Source organism: Coregonus clupeaformis, chromosome 2, assembly GCF_020615455.1.
Source record: "Coregonus clupeaformis isolate EN_2021a chromosome 2, ASM2061545v1, whole genome shotgun sequence".
In the NCBI taxonomy this organism is placed as follows: Eukaryota; Metazoa; Chordata; class Actinopteri; order Salmoniformes; family Salmonidae; genus Coregonus; species Coregonus clupeaformis.
Window position 1 is genome coordinate 446,552 of NC_059193.1, and position 25,073 is coordinate 471,624.

The window sequence follows — 25,073 nt, forward strand, 5'->3', positions numbered from 1 at the left end:
AATAGTATCACCATAATCAAGAACAGGTAGAAAGGTTGACTACACAATCTGGTTCTTGCTGACTAGAGAGAGGCAAGATCGGTTTCTGTAAAAAAAAGCCCACTTTAAATCTTAGCTTCTTAACAAGCTAATTTGTATGTTTTTTAAACGTTAAATCATTGTCAATCCAAAAACCAAGGTATTTGTATGAAGGAACTCATTCGATAATAGAACCATCCGATCAGTGAAGATGTAATCCATCTGAGACAATATTACGAGAACTTGAAAACAACATGTATTTAGTTTTGCCCGTATTAAACACAAGTTTTAAATCAGTAAGGGCTTCCTGCACAGCTGCAATTTCGGACTGTAGCCTTGTCACAGCCAGGTCAGCAGTCTGGGCAATAGCGTACATAATAGTATCATCTCCATATATATTACATTTTAATTTTCTCACAGATTGACCAATAGTATTTATATAAATAGTGAAAAGAGCAGGTCCTAGTATCGATCCCTGCGGAACACCTTTAACGTACTTCAAGAAATTCGGACTTAACCCCATCAATCACAGTGGCCTGAGTTCTGTTACTAAGATAATCATGAAGCCAAGAGCAGGCTTCAGAGCCCAGGCAAATTGAGGACAACTTTTTCAATAAAATAGCATGATCAACAGTATCAAACGCTTTTGACAGGTCCACAAACAAGGCAGTACAATTCATATTAGCGTCTAAAGCATTTACAATATCATTAACAACTAATGTGGTTACTGTGATAGTGTTGTGCCCTGGCCTAAACCCAGATTTGATTTATATTCAAAATACTCTACCATACTCAGATAAAAAAGAGCGAAGTTGCTTATTTCCAAAGATTCAAAAATCTTAGTTAGACATGGAAGCCTGGAGATGAGACGATAATTATCAAGATCACTACTATCCCCGCCCTTATGGAGTGGCAGCACATAAGCGGTTGTCCATACTTTTGGAATATTTCCTGACAACAATGTTAGATTTAAGATATGGGTTACTGAACCAGCAATGAGGGGGCAGCACACTTGAGCAGAGCCGGTTCCAATTGGTCAGCCCCTGTGGATTTCTTGGACCTACGTGAGAATGCTATTCATTTACTACAGCTCAGCGTTCAACACCATTGTGCCCTCCAAGCTTATCCCTAAACTAAGGACCCTGGGGTTAAACACCTCCCTCTGCAACTGGATCCTGGACTTCCTGATGAGCCGCCCCCAGGTGGTGAGGGTAGGCAACAACACATCCGCCACGCTGACCCTCAGGTACGTGCTTAGTCCACTCCTGTACTCCCTGTTCACCCACGACGGCGTGGCTGCACATGACTCCAACACCATCATTAAGTTTGCAGACGACACGAAGGTAGTAGGCCTGATCACCGACATAAAGCCATATCTCAGACTGGCCTTCTTAATATTTTCTATTTATTGGCCAGTCTGAGATACATATTTTTCTTTGCAACTCTGCCTAGAAGGTCAGCATCCCGGAGTCGTCTCTTTACTGTTGACGTTGAGACTGGTGTTTTGCGGGTACTATTTAATGAAGCTGCCACTTGAGGACCTGTGAGGCATCTGTTTCTCAAACTAGACACTCTAATGTATTTGTCCTCTTGCTCAGTTGTGCACCGGGGCCTCCCACTCCTCTTTCTATTCTGGTTAGAGCCAGTTTGCGCTGTTCTGTGAAGGGAGTAGTACACAGCGTTGTACGAGATCTTCAGTTTCTTGGCAATTTCTCGCAAGGAATAGCCTTAATTTCTCAGAACAAGAATAGACTGACGAGTTTCAGAAGAAAGTACTTTGTTTCTGGCCATTTTGAGCCTGTAATCGAACCCACAATTGCTGATGCTCCAGACACTCAACTAGTCTCAAGAAGGCCAGTTTTATTGCTTCTTTAATCAGCACAACAGTTTTCAGCTGTGCTAACATAATTGCAAAAGGGTTTTCTAATGATCAATTAGCCTTTTAAAATGATAAACTTGGATTAGCAAACACAACGTGCCATTGGAACACAGGACTGATGTACGCCTATGTAGATATTCCATTAAAAATCAGCCGTTTCCAGCTACGATAGCCATTTACAACATTAACAATGTCTACACTGTATTTCTGATAATTTTGATGTGATTTTAATGGACAAAAAAAATGCTTTTCTTTCGAAAACAAGGACATTTCTAAGTGACCCCAAACTTTTGAACGGTAGTGTAAGTATTCAGACCGTTTGCTTTGAGACTCGAAATTGAGCTCAGGTGCATCTGAGATGTTTCTACAACTTGATTGGAGTCCACCTGTGGTAAATTAAATTGATTGGACATGATTTGGAAAGGCACACACCTGTCTATATAAGGTCCCACAGTTGACAGTGCATGTCAGAGCAAAAACCAAGCCATGAGGTCGAAGAAATTGTCCGTAGAGCTCCAAAACAGGATTGTGTCGAGGCACAGATCTGGGGAAGGGTACCAAAACATTTCTGCCGCATTGAAGGTCCCCAAGAACACAGTGGCCTCCATCATTCTTAAATGGAAGAAGTTTGGAACCACCAAGACTCTTCCTAGAGCTTGCCGCCCGGCCAAACTGAGCAATCAAGGGAGAAGGGCCTTGGTCAGGGAGGTGACCAAGAACCCGATGGTCGCTCTGACAGAGCTCCAGAGTTTCACTGTGGAGATGGGACAACCATCTCTGCAGCACTCCACCAATCAGCCCTTTATGGTAGAGTGGCCAGACGGAAGCCACTCCTCAGTAAAAGGCACATGACAGCCCGCTTGAAGTTTGCCAAAAGGCACCTAAAGGACTCAGACCATGAGAAACAACATTCTCTGGTCTGATGAACCAAGATTGAACTCTTTGAACTGAATGCCAAGCATCATGTCTGGAGGAAACCAGGCACCATCCCTACGATGAAGCATGGTGGTGGCAGCATCATGCTGTGGGGATGTTTTTCAGCGGTAGGGACTGGGAGACTAGTCAGGATCGCTGGAAAGATGAACAGAGCTAAGTACAGAGAGATCCTTGACGAAAACCTGCTCCAGAGCACACAGGACATCAGACTGGAGCGAAGCTTCACCTTCCACACAGGCAAGACAACGCAGGAGAGGCTTCGGGACAAGTCTCTGAATGTCCTTGAGTGGCCCAGCCAGAGCCCGGACCTGCACCCGATCGAACATCTCTGGAGAGACCTGAAAATAGCTGTGCAGTGACGCTCCCCATCCAACCTGACTTAAGATGATCTGCAGAGAAGAATACAGGTGTGCCACGCTTGTAGCGTCATACCCAAGAAGACTCGAGGCTGTAATTGCTGCCAAAGGTGCTTCAACAAAGTACTGAGTAAAGGTTCTGAATACTTATGTAAATGTTATATTTCAGTTGTTGTTTTTTATACATTTGCAAAAAATTCTAAAAACCTGTTTTTGCTTTGTCATTATGGGGTATTGTGTGTAGATTGATGAGTATGTTTTAATCCATTTTAGAATAAGGCTGTAACGTAACAAAATGTGGAAAGGTAAGGGGTCTGAATCCTTTCCGAATGCACTGTATGTACACTGAACAAAAATATAAACGCAACATGTAAAGAGTTTCATAAGCTGAAATAAAATATCCCTGAAATTTTCCATACGCACAAAAAGCGTATTTCTCTCAGACTGTGTGCACAAATTTGTTTACATCTCTGTTAGTGAGCATTTCTCCTTTACCAAGATAATCCATCCATCTGACAGGTGTCAATTTAAATTTAAGCAATTTTAATGTCTAATCCTAAATTTGGGCCTTAGTAAAAATGTCCAACTGACACTAGCTTTGCTCTATGCAAATTGTTTGACTAACTGTGTGCTCCTACATTTTTCAACTTAAGCGCACTTTTGTATGCAATGAGAACAAGATGGCGTCTCAGATGTCTCCTTATCTATCCTGTTTAACATGTTAAAATTAGGACTGTCAGAGTTAATCAGTTAACGCGAATGAACGTTTTGTAATTGTTGTGCACTAACTTCCTGATTAATCGCATTGTCTGAAAACATCCAAAATACATAATATATACCGCTAAAAACAGCAATGCAATGTCAAAACAAGTTGACATTGAGGTTAAATAGTACTGTGAAGGAAAATTGTATGTATTGTAATTTACCAGATTTAGCTAAAATCAAAGACAAATGGATTTTTCTATATTCTTGTAATGCTTTTTGTATAAAACAATCTTAAATTACAGCTACATTTGAGCAAATTCTGAATTTGCGATGAATCGTGATTAATCATAGAAAATCCTGCTAACCCGATTGCATTGTTAACAAATATTTTGACAGCCCTAGTTAAAATTGACATTAAAATGTGAAAATGCACATGTGAAAGTGTACCGGACATGAGTCAGTCATGGTTGCTCATGGTTACATGATGAGGTAGCCCTGCATGCGACTTCACAAATAGTGTTGGCCTTTTTGGTCTAATGGTCAAGATGTTGGCTTCTTTCGTGGCCAGGTTTAATCCCGCCGGTTACAAGGGCACAAATGTGAAATTTATAATATCACATGTGAAATGTTGGGAAACCACGTGTCTGAGTCTTGAAAAATAAACGTGAAAAATCCATTTGACATTTCCATTTGAAATCTGAAAACCACGCCTGACATTTTTCACATGCGATTTGTTCACTTGTTTTTTCATGTTATTTTTTTGTAAGGGACGTGTAAACAGAGCAAGAGAAACACCAGACCCACACAACGACACACACACACACACACACACACACACACACACACACACACACACACACACTGTCACACGGACACACACGGACACACACATTGCACGCAGAGACGTACACATCTGCGTATTAGCAATAGGATAAACACACAGTTCCACGGCAGCCCATCCACCATGTCAGACAGTCAAAATAGACTGTCCTGTAGAGGACTGGGTTTCTGTGTTCACAGGAACCTTTAGAGGACTTTTCTGAGGAACTGTATCAGCCCAGAGAGCATAATTAGTCTTCAATAAACAGTTCTTCAAAAGCACCATTCTACTGTCAAACTGTTGTTTTGTTTCAGTGGCCCAAGAGATCTCTCAGGACCTACAAGGGGTGGAGGTGAGTTGGAGGAGGAGCAGGAGGGGTGGAGAAGGTATAGAAGGGATGGAGGAAGGACGTGAGAGGGGTAAGGCAAAAACAGAAGGGTCTCTGTCTTCTATTCTCTGCTCTACCTTTACCCTCAAATCTGTAGGATTTTAATTATGATATTACCATGAAGGTTTTTCTTCCTCGATTTTCCGTCGTGTCAGCATTCAGTGATGTACTAACTAAAACAGAATTAATGGCAACTTCAAAGCTTCAAAGCTGTAGCCTACTTATCAGTCCAACCAATCTGGATAGGGATCTGTATAGGGAGGCCCTCCTACTTCAATTCAGTTGAATACCTTTCCCCCACTGCACTGCACACAAACACACACATACTGCACTGGCTGCTGTTATCTTCTCCACATCTGGAGCCGGAGTATGTACTGTAGATCACTGGAAGCAGAAAATAATGGCTGCAGTGTTTATCATGGCACCAGGATATTGTTAGTTTGGGTGCAGTGAGAGGCCAATCAGAGCTTAATGCATGCCTCTGAACATTAAAGGGATAGATCAGGATTTTGGCAATGAGCAACTTAACTCATGGAAGTTAAAGGTCCACTATATATATAAAAGTATGTGGACACCCCTTCAAATTTAAGCCACACCCGTTGCTGACGGGTGTATGAAATCGAGCACACCGCCATGCAATCTCCGTAGACAAACATTGGCAGTATAATGGCCTCACTGAAGAGCTCAGTGACTTTCAACGCAGCACCGTCATAGGATGCCACCTTTCCAACAAGTCAGTTTGTTAAATTTCTGCCCTGCTAGAGCTGCCCCGGTCAAATGTAAATGCTGTTATTGTGAAGTGGAAACGTCTAGGAGCAACAACGGCTCAGCTGTGAAGTGGTAGGCCACACAAGCTCACAGAACAGGACCACGAGTGCTGAAGCACGTAGTGCGTAAAAATCGTCTGTCCTCGGTTGCAACACTCACTACCGAGTTCCAAACTGCCTCTGGAAGCAACGTCAGCACAATAACTGTTCATCAGGAGCTTCATAAAATGGGTTTCCATGGCCGAGCAAGCCTAAGATCACCATGCGCAATGCCAAGTGTCAGCTGGAGTGGTGTAAAGCTCACCGCCATTGGACTCTGGAGCAGTGAAAACGCGTTCTCTGAAGGGATAAATCATCCGTCACCATCTGGCAGTTCGACGGACAACTCTGGGTTTGGAGGATGCCAGGAGAACGCTACCTGCCTCAATGCATAGTGCCAACTGTAAAGTTTGGTGGAGGAGGAATAATTGTCTGTGGCTGTTTTTCACTGTTCAGGCCCCTTAGTTCCAGTGAAAGGAAATCTTAGCGCTACAGCATACAATGACATACTAGACGATTCTGTGCTTCCAACTTTGTGGCAACAGTTTGGGGAAGGCCCTTTCCTGTTTCAGCATGACAATGCCCCCGTGCACAATGCGAGGTCCCTACAGAAATGGTTTGTCGAGATTGGTGTGGAATAACTTGACTGGCCTGCACAGAGCCCTGACCTCCACCCCATCGAACACCTTTGGGATGAATTGGAACGCAGACTGCGAGCCAGGCCTAATCGCCCAACAGCAGTGCCCAACCTCACTAAGGCTCTTATGGCTGAATGGAAGCAAGTCCCCGCAGCAATGTTCCAACATCTGGTGGAAAGCCTTCCCAGAAGAGTGGAGGCTGTTATAGCAGCAAAGTGGGGACCAACTCCATAATAATTCCCATGATTTTGGAATGAGATGTTCGACGAGCAGGTGTCCACAGACTTTTGGTCTTCTAGTATAGTTTTTCGAGCCAATGCTAACTAGCGTTAGCGCAATGACTGGAAGTCTACTTATAGTCATTGCGCTAATGCTAGTTAGCAATTGCGCTAACGCTAGTTAGCAATTGTGCTAGCGCTAGTTAGCAAGCAGATACATAAAAATTGTATCCACAAGTTTATCTGACTCTGGGGAAGTTGATAAATCCCGAACTATCTCTTTAAGATAAGCAAACTGCATGGAACTTCTGAGAAATTACAGACAACATAACGTTTTCTAATTCCTATCCTATCGAAGGAGGGTATTGACACAGATAGAACAATGGCCAGATATTTCACCGGATGTATAAGTGTTAAGCAGAGAACAGTTCCCTCCCTGCAGGTCATTTCAGTGTGTGTGTGTATTTTTTTCTTTCTTCATATTTCTCATTAGTTCATGTTTAACACAGTCCCTTGCTACTTTAATGTTGACATGCAATTTTTTAAAGAACTGTGTCAAACATGGGCTAATGAAAAATTCCTTCAAGTCCTCCTTTAAGGTTCTCTGAGGTTGTGTGGATGTTAGCAGAGGTCCATTAGCCTCAGCTGGAGGCTAAGTGTGTGTGTGTACAGTATGACGCACTCCCCAGTCTCCTCTAACCACTTAGGAAGTGCAGCACCTGCAGAATGTGCAGACTGAGGCAGGTGAGTTGCTTGGCCCTGTAAAGTAAAGTCACTCAGAGAGCCTCAGTCACGTGGTGCGCCAGTGTTCACCTGCTCTACAGTATCTATGGTCAGCTGTGTATTAGACACACACACACACACACACACACACACACACACAGGGGCATGTGAACGCACATATACACACACACACATACACAGACACACAAACGCTATGTTGAACAACACCAAAGGTAACTGCAGTTCAAATCAGCATTACAGTACAGTTGAGAAAAAGCAGAGTCTGTTGAACTGTTTTGTGTTGTCCATGACTCACAATCCAAAGATGGCTAACTAAAGTTATTATTCAAAAATATTTTTTAAATAAAACCACCTGACCGGTAACAAACAAACACCACTTAAGTCAAGACTTTGGCGTTTGTTTTTCATGCATGGGTATGTGTATTCCTGCCTCTGACATCCGTTTTCATGTCACTCCACCACAGTGGACCTGATGCTGTCAGGACACGTTTGTATTTACAGACAAACCTTACGCTCAGTCAGAGAGAACTTTCGTGTGTGTGTGTGCCTTCGTCAGAGAGGCCTTTTGTGTCCGTGTCATGAGCGTGTTGAGGAGTAAAGGAGACGGAGGATAGGAACATGAAGGGAGGGAACTGTTCTCTGAAATGGCTAGGTAAATATTTTAGAGACGATGAGAAGAAGCTCTCTCATGAATTATTTTGAACGTAGGTTACAGCACATGCACACATGGTTGTATGCATGGCACGCAAGCATACTCTCACTCGCTCTCTCTCTCTCTCTCTCTCTCTCTCACACAGACATAATATCATCTGTCATGCTTAAGTTTGGTTAGATCAGTTCATGCAAAAAACACAAGCAATTAACAATATTGCAGTAACCCACGCATTGGAAATGTTGACCCTGTGGAGACATTACGTAAACACAAACCGACCACAACTTCTTGTATTTACAGAACACAGACTCTTCAAGGCCATGGATCCATGTGAATTATGACATAATAATACCAAACGCCATAACAGAGCCTGTGTATTCTTTGCATCGTGCATAAATCTAGGGAAAGATTTACTGTTGAAAATTACAAATAATATGCTACAGATACAGGATTTTAATGATCACCCTGTTGCAGGATAACTTTCCTGCAATGCAGGACATTTCAACTTGTAGTGTATTTGAGGTTTAAAAAAAGGCTTATGAAGTTTGTAATTTTCACTTTCAGACTAGATTTTCCTTTGTATCAACCCCTACAAAAATCCACATTTCCTGTTGCTGCAGGATTATTTTCCTTATGAAGCAAACTGACTCAAATCAAGATCCTATATCTGTTTTCAGCTGTTTCAGTTCAGCTTATCAGTCTCATCTCAATGCAATACAGCCTTCCCTCTCCATTCAGGCAAGTTTCCCAAGACCCCCAGCAACACAAACACATGTAGGAATGCACACACAGGCTCACTCATACCCTACCCTAGAGATGTAATAAACCCATATGCCTACATTCAAATATCACATACAGTCTCTCACTTCGACCAATTGTGCGCCGCCCTATGGGACTCCCAATCACGGCCGGTTGTGATACAGCCTGGAATCGAACCAGGGGGTCTGTAGTGACGCCTCAAGCACTGAGATGCAGTGCCTTAGACCGCTGCGCCACTCGGGAGCCCATGTCTTAGTTATTCAGGTTAATGGCTTTAGCTGGGGGTCCATTTCCCTAACTGAGAGTCTGCTTGATCGTAGTGCTTCATTCATGCTGACGACCACAATATGACGCGTGGCTTAGCATGTTACATGTTATAATGAACCCATTGAACTCTAGTTTCTAAGGTTAAGGTTAGGGTCAGTACTGTAGCCTACCTGCAGGTAAGCGGTTCGTGGAAGGGTTTGATGCTGATGCTGGCCCTGTGTACTGGTCCAGGCTCGATGGTAGGCAGGCCGGTAGCTGAGGTGGTGGTGGTCCATGTAGAGGAGATCCTCCTCAACAGCCCCGGGTGCAGGCTACGCCGCAGACACTACAATGGCCCAAATAATGCAAAAAATAATTTATCATGGTAAACACCAGCCATGTTCCAATGTCCATACTTGTGGACCCCAGGGGCCTAATGTATCAATCTTGCGTACGCACGAAAACACGGCGTACGCCAGCTTTCACGTTCACGGTCAGATGTACTAACAGTGAAATTAACGTAAGAATGTGCGTTCTTCCACGTAAACTTCAGGCCTGGCGTACGTACATTTTTGTGATGTTTGTCCGTTGGCGACTCATAGAGGCAATAAAGTGAAGTGGCAAACATTACACTACGAACTGTTCTATCGCACCTGCCAGATATTGCTTATAATTTGTAATTGATAAATGATTTGCCATATTATTGTCACACGAGTCTTCTTAGAATATTCTATTAATTCTGCAATTAAGTAAGAACATATATAAAGGATGTGAAAATTGATACAACCCGTCTAGCAATGGCAGCTTTGGCTTTATTAGAAGACATTTTCAATGGACAAATCCGGAGAGAACGAGTTTTTAGGGACCACGGTGATTTTCTGGCCCACGACGATGACTGGCTCATCAGCCGTTTCAGATTTCCAAGGGCTATACTCTTGGAGCTCTGCGCTGAGTTGGGTCCGAATTTGGAAAGAGAGACAGTGAGGAGCCACGCATTACCCGTTCCTTTACAGGTGCTTACTACACTTGGTTTCCTAGCAACCGGTTCTTTCCAAAGAGAACTGGCAGACCGCTCAGGAATAAGCCAGTCGTGTTTGAGCCGTGCAATGCCACCTGTATGGGACGGCATCATCCGCTTGTCTACCAGGTATATAACGTTCCCATACGATGCAGGTGACCAGCCAAACATCAAAGTGCAATTTGCAGCGATAGCCGGTTTTCCTAATGTAATCGGAGCGATCGACTGCACACATATTGCTATAAAGGCGCCATCTGAAGACGAATTTGCATATGTGAATCGGAAACATTTCCATTCAATAAATGTGCAGATTATATGTGATGCACAAATGCGCCTAACAAATATTGTGGCAAGGTGGCCTGGGTCAACCCATGATTCATATATCCTTACAAACAGCATGGTTGGGATGAGACTCCAAGCTGGCAGGGTGCGCGATGGGTGGCTACTTGGTAAGTTATGCATTTAAATGTATGGTTCTATCTAAAAGTAAAATGTTTGTGTCTGTAATTATTATTACTGCCCATCAGGAGACAGTGGTTATCCACTAAAGACGTGGCTGTTAACCCCCCTCACCAACCCACAAACTGACCGAGAGCGCAGATACAATGATGCCCATTCCCGCACTCGGTCAGTTGTGGAGCGGGCGATTGGGCAGCTGAAATGTCGGTGGCGCTGCCTTGACAGGACCGGGGGATGCTGTTATACCGCCCTGACAAGGTTTGCCGCATCATACTGGCCTGTGGAGTGCTGCACAATGTCGCGCACAGGCATGGCATACCCCTTGGTGAGGTGGGGGGCACCGCCAGATGACCCTGACCCAGGACCAGTATATGTGCAGCACAATCAACAAGCCATTCAGGCCCGTCAACGTGTAATTGCGACAATATAAATGGTACTCAGACACAAAGTTGATTTTTTGACCAATTATTTTAATGAATGGCTTATTTCTGTGAGTGCGTCAGTGACATTTTTAAGGTGACTGTTCATTTCTTCAATGGCCCTAACAATTTGTTGTTGTGACTCCAGAACAGCATGCGTCAAGACACGGACAGATGGACGGGCTTCAGCACTGGGGGGAACATTAGAGACACGGGAGACGCTGGACTGAATGGGCTCTGGCTGCTCAGGTGGTGCGGACTCTGAGTGCGTGCCAGTGGACGTTCCTGCGGTTCCTAAGTCCAATTAAACACAGGCACATCTTAACAGTAATTTGAGTCTGTTCCTTATTAATGGGTACACGCATTTGCAATAAAAGCAGTGGATACGTGAAATCTCTGGTGTACCTTTTGCTATATTGCATGCATTTTAAAATTAAACGGTGGCTGGCTATGTATATCAAAGTTAAGGAAATAAATCTGAGTCACCTTGCTGGCAGTCCTGTAGTATATCCGAGTCTCCTACATCAGCGGATACGATTCCAGAGATTAACGTGTCTCCTACAATAGAGGCAACTCTCTGATCAAAGGGTGCAAGTTCATCGGTCCCTGTACCACCGCCTGTTCTGCCCACACTTTGTCGGTGCTCAGCAGTTCTCCGCTTAACTTCCACCTTTATGTCTGACCATTTCTTCTTCAGTTCATTTACGGTGCGACTCTCAGATCCCACCGCGTTGACGGCATCAGACAAACTCGCCCACTCTTTTTTCTTTCTTTTGTTATTAATTCCAGAGGACAGATTTCCAAATAAAATATTTTTTCTTGTTTCTACCTCTGATAGTAGCACCTCTAATTCGTTTTCAGTGAAATTTCGTTTCTTGCTTGCTTTAGCCATGTTCTTGCAGGTTTCTTTTGCCAAATTGGACTAATTACCATATTTAAATTGATTTAATTGAGGGAGGAGACAGGGTGTGGTGTGGTGCTCGTGCATGTGCGCTCAATTTCGCGTTGATTGGGATGTACAAAGAGAATGTATGTGGAATGCTGCGTACGCAGAGATTCATACATCAGATTTTTTTGGTGCGTACGCACATTTATGGCTTTGTCCGTACGCAATGTTTTAGTATGAATTCAACGCAAGTCTTTGTACATGAGGCCCCAGGAAGAGTAGCTACTGCTTTTGCAACAGCTAATGGGGATCCTAATAAAATACCCCAAAAAATACTAGTACATTACTTATTGGTATAAGTGTGGATATTGGGACAAAGCAAGTGTCTTTCTTTTCACATACATGCATAAAGATAAGTAGAGATCAAACAGATCAAGAATCAAAGATAAGAACATCACTGTCTGCAGACTCAGTGGAGGGCTTTATAAGTTAACAATTCCTCATCATGGCGTTATGGCATTTTACTGGGATTCCCTCACTCTCCCTTCTCCCCTCTCCCTCCTCTTTCCAACACCCACCCAAACCTCACCCCTCTCTTCTTTCCCTGAGATTCACAGTACTGATGCTGCCATCTGTTTGGTGGTAGACCCTTACAAAAAAGTTTTCACAAGTTAAATGGCTGTTTTCACTTTGTTTGTTTTTTTTTACAAACTTTTACTTTAATTTAATCATTTTTTTTCAGAGGGAGGTTACAGGTACAAAAACAATAAAATAAATGCATACAAAGACAACGCCAACCCATTCCCCCCCTCAGTCCCCATCCTCCCTCCCCAACCGGAAACCATGTTTATCAAAATGTTCTAATCAATGGCAGATGGAATTAAAATGACGGAATTAAAGGTTAAAGGAGAAGGATAGGCTACAACGACCAAGAGCCAACAGGTAGGCTGCTACTTAACATTCTGAATGGAGTTTGTAACTGTAGGATGAGAGCGAATGCCCTGCAACCTCAATTAGCCTAGCTAGCTAACGTTAGCTAGCTTAACTAGCTTGTCCCGGTTTGATGCAGCTCAACGAGAGATAATACAGCTCAAGCAGCTGTTGTTTCTGATGAAGCATCTAAGTGCCTGCTGCTCAGCCACTTACCCCTGATTGTATGCATATGACTACCTAATCTATCACCAGCATCACTGCTATCGTTATTGATATCGTTCTTGTACATAGTGTATATCATTTTGTTCTTTCTCTACTGGCATTGACACTTTTTTTTATATTGACACTTTTATATTCACACTTTTATTTTGACACTTTCTATTTTTGATATTGCTACTATGCAAATATGCAAGTTACCATTTCACTGTACCGTTTACACCTTCTGTGTCCTGTGCATGTGACAAAACAACTTTGATTTGATATAGTGTGTGTTTACCAGAGACAGTAATGTGAAGAACAACATGACCTGCACCAAAGTCAGATTAGGATATAGCCCAAGGACTAGATAAAGTGTATTCTTAACTGCAGTTTTAACTTATTGTAGGCTACTAATATCACCACTTTTAGCCCTGAAATATTTGGTTGTTTACTATACTACCTTACTCACTCTGTTTAGCACATCGCCTCACATGTGAATCCTTAAAGAGATGGGTAGGGCTAAGGCTTAAGAGGGTGTGAACGATGCTGAATGGGTGTGGACAAAGAAAAACTGAACCAAAACTTCAAGGGCCATTTCTCAAAAGTAGGGTTACAAGTTTATCAACTTTCAAAGCAGCATTACTTTCTCATTGTACCTCCAATTGCAGTGTATAATATATCATTTTGAAGCTCTGAGACATTTATCCAATGTCAAAAACACAACTTCAAATGTTGGAACACAAGACCGAAAAGAGTTGGGGGGGTTACATTTACGGTTTCACTTGTAAGACAACTCTACACATGTGAATCCCACTTACACATGTAGAATTGCAAGTTCACGTGAGAAAAACATTTACATGTGAAAATCGAATTTGCAGTTTTACATGTGGAAAAGGCTTCACGTGAAAATCGAACTCTCACATGTGGAATCACATTTTGTGTATCACGAGGGTGAAATAGTGTTATTCTCCTCACATGTGAAAATGTGGTGTCAACGTGTTGCAGTAGCAATGTTTCCACATGTGGAATTGGAAATTCAGTAATGCCATTCTATAAAAAATAAAATGTTTTCGAGTTATCTGATCATTCTGTTGTATTATTTAATTGTATATTATTTAATTGTTCTGACAGAGTGAAAAACTAGTGAGATTATCCCATTTACACGAGTGTAGCCAAGCTAAGTAGCTAGCAAGCTAGCTCACTTTTGTATGCAAGTCAATGAGAACAAGACAGCATTTCTGAAGATTTTTTATTTTCGTTGTAAATGTTTTGGCTCTGAAATTGTTTCATTTTTTACAAACGAGGGCTCATATTGAGTGTATGTACATGTGCCCATATGAACCACGCTAATGATATGTATATTAGAAGGTTACCTTTATGAAATTTGTATCTAACGTTAATGGTCACATGCTAATTGCTAACCGCTAGATAGCTTAGTGCTAGGCACTAGCTAGCCTGCCATTTCGTCATAGCTAGCTATTTTTAGGTTATTGTTAGGTTTGTCCATTGGTTTTTGTTACATGTAATGTAAACATAAACTTTTCTACAAAGAGATGATTTTGAATTGAACAGTCAATATTCTGAGATTTATAAAATGTATAATAAATATAAATTTGAAGAGAACCCCAGTGAAAAGAAGCAAACTCTCTGCGTCTCCTTATTTGTCCTGTTTAACATGATACAATTAGGACTGTCAGAGTTAATCAGTTAACTCAAGATAACTTTTTGTGATTTTAGTGTACACATGGTCACGTAATGAGTTAGCCCTGTCTGTGAGTTAAAGGGGAATTTCACCCTGGCTCTGCCACGGCATATAGTCATTACATTTTTATTATAAACATAACAATTATCCAAACCAAGAGCTAGAACTAGCTGATTTAATTTCACTGGTTGAATCGGGAAGTTTCGACTCCCTGTGTATTCGTCTGCTCATACTGAACCACAAAGTCTGGCTTTCATAGCAAATGCTGATACCTCCCGCTAGGTAGAGGGGGCGTGTGAGTTAAAGGGCCCACAAACCTGAATAATGGCATTGTTTACTTCGAATGACCAACACACAGTAATCTCAGATTTGGCATGGATCCCCAGATCCTCAAATATTTCTATAGCTGCACCATCGAGAGCATCCTGACTGGTTGCATCACCACCTGGTATGGCAACTGCTCGTCATCTGACCATAAGGCGCTACAGCGGGTAGTGCGTACGGCCCAGTACATCACTGGGGCCAAACTTCCTGCCATCCAGGACCTATATACTAGGCGGTGTCAGAGGAAGGCCCAAAAAACTGTCAAAGACTCCAGTCACCCAAGTCATAGCCTGTTCTCTCTGCTACCGCATGGCAAGCGGTACCGGAACGCCAAGTCTAGAACCAAAAGCCTCCTTAACAGCTTCTACCCCAAGCCATAAGACTGCTGAACAATTAATCAAATGGACACCCGGACTATTTACATTGACACCTCCCCCTACCTTTGTTTTTACACTGCTGCTACTCGCTATTTATTATCTATGCATAGTCACTTCACCCCTAGCTACAGGTCCAAATTACCTTGACTAACCTGTACCCCTGCACATTGACTCGGTACCGGTACCCCCTGTATATAGCCTCGTTATTGTTATTTCATTGTGTTAATTTTAATTTTTTACTTTTGTTTATTTAGTAAATATTTTCTTAACTCTTTCTTGAACTACATTGTTGGTTAAGGGCTTGTAAGTAAGCTTTTCACAGTAAGGTCTACACCTGTTGCATTCGGCGCATGCGACAAATACAATTGGATTTGATTTGTATTAAACTCTGAAAGCCATCAGCTAAATCGTATAGCTATCAATTGGTATACAGACTGTCAATCAATTTCGCCGATCCCATGGTAGTCACTGCTAGACTGTTAGCTACCTTCAGCAGAGTAAACATGTTTGTTTGTTCTCTCTTTGACTGACGTTAGCTAACGTAAGCTAGCTAATGTTACCAAATAAGCGTATCTCAATTTGGTAGCCATTTATTCCACCCTTGTCTGGAAAACACTCTGTTACTAAAAATATAATTTTTGATATAGCTAACTCACTCTTTGTTTGTGTGTTGGTACCAATGATGAATGTGTATACATCATCTATGGTTGGTTGGTTGGTTCTCAGCCAGTCTCAGCCACAGCTGGCTTGTTGTTAGTTAGCTAACAGCAAGCTAACAATATTGAAATGTCAATGTTAGGTATGCTTAGTGAGCCAGTCTAATAGAGATCAATCCAATTAGTGGGGTGGTTAAATTGTGTATTGTTGTGTATTTTCTTGTAAGTGGTACAGAATCTGATTCCACCAACATGCGCTTCCAACCCCTAGCTCTGCACAAGGTGAAGGTGGTCCTCTGTAGCTCAATTGGTAGAGCATGGCGCTTGTAACGCCAGGGTAGTGGGTTCAATCCCCGGGACCACCCATACGTGAAAATGTATGCACACACGTAAGTTGCTTTGGATAAAAGCGTCTGCTAAATGGCATATTATTATATTATAAGGTAAGTTGGCCAAACTATTGCTGACGGCTAAGATAGCTCAATTAACAGTAAGCATGGCATAAACATGAATTGGGTAGTGTTTGTACGGTTTGTGTTTGTGTTTTGGGGTTACAGGTGGTTAGACGTAGCCTGAGGACCACAGAGTATCTTCCAGACCATTTAATCAATTTAGTCTACCCCTCTTCTCTTTTTACCTTTTTTTTTTTGTAAAACTCAGGTTATCTTGAGTCATTCCACAGTGTCCTGCTGAAAAATACCCCAAAGCGGGGGCCTTTGGGGTACACAAGCATGAGGGAGCAGACACACCTTGCGGTTATGGAGCACAACAAGATTGTGGGACAGAAACCAGCAATGGTCAATAAAAGGTATAAAATCAAGACTACAACAGTAATGAAACAACCACCACATTCTTCTCTCTGCAGATTCTCAAAACACAATACAAAGACATGTCTAAAAAAATTCCCCTGCAAAGTGCTACTATTGACAAGAATGATCTGTCAAAGTCAATGAGTTGGTGGAGGTTTACAGACAGTACTTTGAGATGAGGAAGGGGGTTTTGGTTGTGCAGGGTTGTGCTTAGACAGTAAATGTATTGTTGTGTATGAGACCCATACACAATTCATACTGTGTAAGAACTTCCTTCCAAAGACTTTTACAACTTCTTTAGCCCCCCAGCCCATTCACTTTGTTGACTGATCTTTCCTCTCAAAAGCAGCATCCAATGTCCCCTCATTGTCCTTAAACAATACGCTAGCCGGTCCCATTCGGTTGATACCTTTACCAACAAAGGCGTGTTGCCTAACGTCCCTTCCACAAAAAGTGTAAAATGCTAACACCACAACCAAAACAAAACATCACCATAAGCACAAAGAGTCTCAGCTTCCCCAGCCCACCATGCCGAACACCATTGCCAGTGTACCGAAGCCGGATTAAGGACTATGGCTGTGTTTACACAGGCAGCCCAATTCTGATCTTTATTTTCACTAATTGGTCTTTTGACAAATTATATCCGTTCTGAAAAAGATCTGATGTGATTAACACCAATTAGTGGAAAGAATATCAGAATTGGGCTGCCTTTGTAAACGCAGCCAGTCTGGCTCAGCATAAGATCATGTAGAACAGGGGTCTCCAACCATGTTCCTGGTGAGCTACCCCCCTGTAGGTCTTCGCTCCAATCCCAGTTGTAACTAACCTGGTTCAGTTTATCAACCAGCTAATTATTAGAATCAGGTGTGCTAGATTAGGGTTGGAGTGAAAACCTACAGGACGGTAGCTCTCCAGGAACAGGGTTGAAGAGCCCTGATGTAGAACCATCATAAAATAAATATGGATATTTTCTATCAATCTTCTAAATTTGTCTGCCCTTATGGATTCACAGAATATATTTATATAAACTGTACAGGACTCTGTACCATCAAACATATGCTAGACATGCAGATATCCAAAGAATGTTTGTTTATTTGTCAAAATTTAAAATACAGGGGAGTGTACACTATTTAATGCTAACTCAAGAGAACTGGGTATTCAACAAGAATGGTATATGGTAGAATTCAGGGAATACTGGTAAAGCTGTGGGAGGAGTATTGTCATGATCAAACTATCATTCAGCTCCTCATTAGTAATCTGCTTGAAATCCAGCATAATGTCTAATACCTCGAGAGGGATACAGTTCACAGGATACAGTTCTGCTACAATGACACACCCAGGCAAAGTAATTTGTTTCTGTATCTAGAATCCACTCCAGGAAGAAGCCCAGGCACAACACAATAGATTCTGTAAGTACAGTTTGAAGAACAGTTGATCCGTGCCAACATAACATCAACATTAGGGTAGACTAGTTGAACATGCATACATGTGCACAGTCAAAGAGATTACAACAATATCTTGCCAAATAGAAAGAAATATGGCATAACCCTCAACTTTTGCACAGTGTCCAGACTGTACTAATGAGCCTAGGTAGGTAGGCAGACAGTATCTACCTACAGCTATGTCTATCAGGCATGCTTAGGCAAATATTTTTATAGTAAAACCAGCTTCAGTTTTAGAGATTTACAACAGTAAATTGTTGTATTACTGTTTCTCTTCACTGTTTGCTAGTAAACTTAGCTAGCTAGCTTGCTGAAAATAAAATATTTGTATATTACATCTGTTTGGAATCCTATCTTTCCTCATGCCTATAATGTTTTGAGATTGAAATGCATCCATAATCATGATCATAACCAATGTCAACCCTCGTCAATTATGTTACATAGCTAACTAGTAAAATGATTTACAGTTGCTGATGTTACACATGTTTGCTAACAAGTAACAAATGCAAGGCATGGCGCATAAGTCATGTGCTAACATTTGCTGGTATACCTACACTACATGACCAAAAGTATGTGGGCAACTGCTCGTCGAACATCTCATTCCAAAATCATCGGCATTAATATGGAGTTGGTCCCCTCTTTGCTGCTATAACAGCCTCCACTCTTCTGGGAAGGCTTTACACTAGATATTGGAACATTGCTGCGGGGACTTGCTGCCATTCAGCCACAAGAGCATTAGTGAGGTTGGGCATTGATGTTGGGCGATTAGGCCGGGCTCGCAGTCAGCGTTCCAATTCATCCCAAAGGTGTTCGATGGGGTTGAGGTGAGGGCTCTGTGCAGTCAAGTTCTTCCGCACCGATCTCAGCAAACCATTTCTGTATGGACCTCGCTTTGTGCATGGGGGCATTGTCATGCTGAAACAGGAAAGGGCCTTCCCCAAACTGTTGCCACAAAGTTGGAAGCACATAATGTTATTTTGTGCTGTAGCATTAAGATTTCCCTTCACTGGAACTAAGGGGCCTAGCTCGAACCATATAAACAGCCCCAGACCATTATTCCTCCTCCACCAAACTTTACAGTTGCCACTATGCATTGGGGCATCCGCCAAACCCGGATTCATCCGTCAGACTGCCAGAGGGTGAAGCGTGATTCATCACTCCAGAGAACGTGTTTCCACTGCTCCAGAGTCCAATGGCAGCGAGCTTCACACCACTCCAGCCGACTCTTGGCATTGCGCATGGTGATCTTAGGTTTGTGTGCGGCTGCTCGGCCATGGAAACCCATTTCATGAAGCTCCCGACAAACAGTTATTGTGCTGACGTTGCTTCCAGAGGCAGTTTGGAACTCAGAAGTGAGTGTTGTAACCGAGGACAGACGATTTTTACGCGCTACGCGCTTCAGCACTCGCCGGTCCCGTTCTGTGTGCTTGTGTGGCCTACCACTTTGCAGCTGAGCCGTTGTTGCTCCTAGACGTTTCCACTTCACAATAACAGCGCTTACAGTTGACCGGGGCAGCTCTAGCAGGGCAGAAATCTGACAAACTGACTTGTTGGCAAGGTGGCATAATAATAAGCCATTTAGCAGACGCTTTTATCGAAAGCGACTGTGTGCATACATTTTTAAGTATGGGTGGTCGCGGGGATTGAACCCACTACCCTGGCGTTACAAGTGCCATGCTCTACCAATTGAGCTACAGAGGACCACTGGCCAACGGTCAGAGGACCAACGGTGCCATTCTATTGCCAATGTTTGTCTATGGCGATTACATTGCTGTGTGCTCGGTTTTATACACCTGTCAGCAACGGGTGTGGCTGAAATAGCCAAATCCACTAATTTGAAGGGGTGTCCACATACTTTTGTACATATAGTGTAAGTTATAAAATACGATCTTACAGTGTTAGGCTTTCACAGGGAAATTCAGAGAAACAGATCTTAATTTTGGTGTGCATAGAAAGGAGTCATGCGTGCATTTAGGTGCGTGTTCCACTGCAAATTTTCTTCACAATAGACAAACATAGGCTCATTAATAAATGTGCAAAGATTTCTTAAAACCTGTTTTCACTTTGTCATTATGGAGTATTGTGTGTAAATTGATGAGTATTTTTTTTTTATTTAATCAATTTTAGGTTAAGGCTGTAATGTAAAAATGTGTAAAAAGTCAAGGGGTCTGAATTACTTTCCGAATGCACTGTATAATTAAATTAAATATATTTTTTATTAACTGCAGGTTATTATCATTGGGAGCATAAACATTAAGTACAGAGACATATTTTTTATTTTTTATTTAACCTTTATTTAACTAGGCAAGTCAGTTAAGAACAAATTCTTATTTACAATGACAGCCTACCAAGAAGGAAAAAGGCCTCCTGCAGGGACGGGGGATTAAAAATAAGAATGTAGGACAAAACACACATCACGACAAGAGAGACACCACAACACTACATAAAGAGAGACCTAAGACAACAACACAGCATGGCAGCAACACATGACAACACAGCATTGTAGCAACACAACATGACAACAACACGGTAGCGACACCACAACATGGCAGCAGCACAACATCTGTTCCTGCTATAGAGCAATTCATCAAAATAAATCTTCCTTCAGTATCTTGGAATTAAGAGGAAAGAGAAACTGTAACCATCCTGTGTATTAGAATGGCCAACCCACACCTTCTACCTGACTCAAACTTTAAGTGCATTCATTTAGAAAAAGGGGGCATATTGAATGCTGAGTGAAAAAAAGAAAAAGGGGGCGGGACAAAAAGAAAAAGGGGGAGGGACAAAAAGAAAAAGGGGGAGGGACAAAAACATGAACACAGTAATAAAGAAAGACAGTGTCTCATCAGCTGAGTTTAGATAGTGAAACAAGGAACTGTACAACAGAACAATGTACATCAGCAATGTGTTTGTGGTTTCCACATACTGTAACTGACCCTTTCTCTGTCGGGTCTCTCTCGGCTAAACCTAGACACATTACCCGGAAAATGTGCCACATTCTGCCTGAGAGGATACGAAGCAGCCAGATTACCCATAAAAGCGTCTGGGCCTCAGTACGCTCAGTACGAATAATAAAAGGAAATACACTAACTGATACATTAAAAACAATCCTTAGTCGAAAGTGAAATGAAGGTCTTTGGCGCTTCACTAAACCAAATAACACCTCCACCTGAACCCCATCTATTGTTATTACTATACATGTCAGATCGTATGATAAAAACAACATAGATTGCAGTATGGAAAAAATACAATATTGAATTGTAGACTGTATATTTCAACAGGATCTCATAGTTTCCCTTCGGAATTCGACGTATTATGGATGAACATTTTTGATGCATTCATTCTGCGTGGTTACAGGGTAAATTCTGCATGGTTACAGGGTTAAAACAGAAACAACACAAAGGGTTAAGTTTAGGTATTAATTCAGAGTGGTTAAGGTTAGGGTTATGGTTTGGGGAAGGCTTAAAACAAAATAATAAAAAATGACGCGCTATTACCATCAAGTATCATCAAGTATTCTCGCAGCATGCTAGGGCATTGTGAACTATCACAGTGGTCAAAGCAGCACACTCTAGCTCCAAGCATCATGAGTTCGCTCCCACTGCTGGGCAATCGTTTACATTTTTCTGTGAGCGCAGAGGAAGGCATAAATCGACATTCTGGGAACTTTTCAAACGTCCAAAATCGGCAACAATTTTTTGTGATCAGTCTGGTATACTTAGGAGTCCACGGGTCGCATGAAATAAAGTAGCCTATTGGTATTCAATAAGAGTCAGTTCCATATTGCATATTATAGGCTAATAACAGCTTCATAGTCTCTGTTGGTGTGTAGCAAAAGAGCAGCGCTGTAATTTACACGATCAGTCTTAAATTCGAACCCATTTATTTAGCGCTGGTCTTCTCTTGACTTCCCAAAAAGTTGAGCAGCGTCTTGGAGAACAACCTGTCTCTCTCTCCCCGCACCGCTCTGAGCTCCACCGCCAGCAGTGTGGCATCCCATGCTGTCGCTCCTGGTCCATCTTTTCCTATTCGGACAGGTTGGTATTGATACCCAGGGGACGGAGTCCTTCTACTTCTTCCACGCTGAGTTGAAAACCTGTATCCCGCTGTCCTGGTGTACTTTCATCTTTGCCGGGTAGGGAGACTGGAACCTGATCTTTTAAAAAATTTAATATGTCAATTGATGTTGGTGATTTATTTTAGCTTGCGCTGTACCGTTAGGGTGTAATCGTTGTCGACTGAGATTCTCTTTCCCTTGTAGCGCAGGTCCTTCTCGTTCCATTCTTTTGAATGGAAAATGGTGCCGACAGACATGGCAGCTCTGCGTCTTGCTCAAAAGCAACTGCAGTATAATTTTTTTGTGTGTTATTTCTTACAACATTAGCCCAGAAATTTTTTTGTGTTATTACATACAACCAGAAAAAACTTTGGGATATCAGAGCGGCGGTAGCTCACCAGCATTACGACCAGGAATACGACTTTCCCGAATTGGATCCTTTGTTCTTACCCCCCAGGGCAATTTAACTTATCCTTTGGCTGCGCCAAGACACCGCTGGGTGAGAAGAGGTATTCGGAGTGGACTTCTAGTCCGACTCAGGAGGCATGCACACCATCCACCACTTCCGAGTATATTACTTGCTAATGTTCAGTCTCTGGACAATAAAGTAGACGAGCTCAGAGCGAGGATCTCCTTCTAGAGAAACATCAGGGACTGTAACATTCTCTGTTTCACGGAATCATGGCTCTCTCGGGATATACTGTCCCCGTCCATACAGCCAGCTGGGTTCCCAGTTCATCGCACAGACAGGAATAAAGAACTCTCCGGGAAGAAGAAAGGCGGTGGAGTATGTTTCATGACTAACTACTCATGGTGTGATTAGGATAACATACAGAAACTCAACTCCTTTTGTTCACCCGACCTAGAATACAGTGAGGGAAAAAAGTATTTGATCCCCTGCTGATTTTGTACGTTTGCCCACTGACAAAAACATGATCAGTCTATAATTTTAATGGTAGGTTTATTTGAACAGTGAGAGACAGAATAACAACAACAAAAATCCAGAAAAATGCATGTAAAAATTTTTTATAAATTGATTTGCATTTTAATGAGGGAAATAAGTATTTGACCCCTCTGCAAAACATTACTTAGTACTTGGTGGCAAAACACTTGTTGGCAATCACAGAGGTCAGACGTTTCTTGTAGTTGGCCACCAAGTACTAAGTAATTTTGCACACATCTCAGGAGGGATTTTGTCCCACTCCTCTTTGCAGATCTTCTCCAAGTCATTAAGGTTTCGAGGCTGACGTTTGGCAACTCGAACCTTCAGCTCCCTCCACAGATTTTCTATGGGATTAAGGTCTAGACCTCACTCCAGGACCTGTAACGATCCCGGCAGTCTGAGTCGGGTCCTGTCTGGTGACTAGTGTTTCCTGTTCGTAGTCTCCAGTTTCCCGAGGGTTCGGGAACGCTCCGGGGAGCTCTCTTGTTTTCCGCACCTGCATCCCGTCAGCAATCTGCACACCTGGCCCTCATCATCACCCTTTTTAGGCTCTGGCCAAACATCCAGTTCCTGCCGGATCGTTAGCCATGAACAGTAGGTGTTCTGTGTATCAGTGTAGAGCTTTCTAGCGTGAGTTTTGTTATTTTGTACTTTGTTGAGTTTTTGTGTTCTTACCTCCGTTTTTGTTCCACCTGCAGTCACACGTCCGGAACCTTCACCCCACCTCTGCCTGATGGTCGGCGGCTGCCGAGCCATCACTGGACCCAGTACTGCACCCCCAACTACTCAACCACGCCGCCCGCTCTGTCCCTGGATTATTCTGCACCTTTTGTCGTATCTAATAAACCCTCACCTTCGTTCAACTCTCCTTGTCCTGGTCTGCTTTTGGGTTCTGGCTGAGGGAACTGTGACAGAACGATCCGGCCAAATATGAACCCAGCGGACCTGGACTCTGTTCGCCATGCCATTACCCAGCAGGAGAAGATGTTGGGCCATCATAGCATGGTACTACAGGAGATCGCGTTGTCAGTTCGGAACCTTTCTACCGGCCTGACGGAGGTCCAGAACCAACGCCAGTGTCCGGTGGAGGACTCACTACCGGTTTCACCCATCTCGCCTGCCGCTTCTGAAGTTGTGTCCCTCCGTGAGCCCAAGGTTCCGACGCCGGAGAAATATGAGGGGGAGCTGGGAAGATGCCGTTCCTTCCTTATGCAGTGTGGATTAGTGTTCGATCTACAGCCCTACTCTTATGCCACTGACAAGGCTAGGATAGCCTTTTTGATTGAGTTGCTGCGTGGTCGAGCGCTGGAGTGGGCTTCAGCCGTTTGGGAACGACAGGATCCCTGCATGGCTTCATACCAGGGGTTCACGGCCGAGATGAGGAAGCTCTTCGACCATTCCGTCCGAGGGAGGGACGCAGCTAGGCGTCTGTTTTCTCTTCACCAAGGAACTCGCAGCGTGGCCGACTTCGTGATCGAGTTCAAGACGTTGGCTGTGGAGAGTGGGTGGAACGAGGAGTCTTTGCAAGCGGCCTTTTACCAGGGCCTGTCGGAGCAGCTCAAGGATGAGTTGATCTCCTATCCGGAGCCTAGTGACCTGGACAGCTTGGTAGCCTTGTCTATTCGGGTGGATAATCGAGTCCGAGAGCGAAGGAGGGAGAAGCAATGGGGTCCGTCCAATCGATC

At 42.9% G+C, this 25,073-nt stretch overlaps 2 protein-coding genes across 2 annotated transcripts in view; both read right to left on the reverse strand.

The window, feature by feature from the left end:
- LOC121577094 (cGMP-inhibited 3',5'-cyclic phosphodiesterase A-like) overlaps nucleotides 1–25,073 on the reverse strand; it is a 245,804-nt gene that overhangs the window by 35,996 nt on the left and 184,735 nt on the right. Inside the window, exon 5 of the mRNA XM_041890866.2 lies at nucleotides 9,357–9,511. Coding sequence (XP_041746800.2) covers nucleotides 9,357–9,511 — 155 coding nt within the window. The remainder of the gene's footprint in view (nucleotides 1–9,356; nucleotides 9,512–25,073) is intronic.
- Nucleotides 11,069–12,215, reverse strand: LOC123492720 (nuclear apoptosis-inducing factor 1-like). Its single transcript, XM_045225624.1, has 2 exons — nucleotides 11,548–12,215; nucleotides 11,069–11,355 (listed from the first exon to the last, which is right to left on the reverse strand). The coding sequence occupies exons 1-2, from the start codon at nucleotides 11,951–11,953 to the stop codon at nucleotides 11,108–11,110; spliced, it is 654 nt and encodes a 217-aa protein (XP_045081559.1). The 5' UTR covers nucleotides 11,954–12,215; the 3' UTR covers nucleotides 11,069–11,107.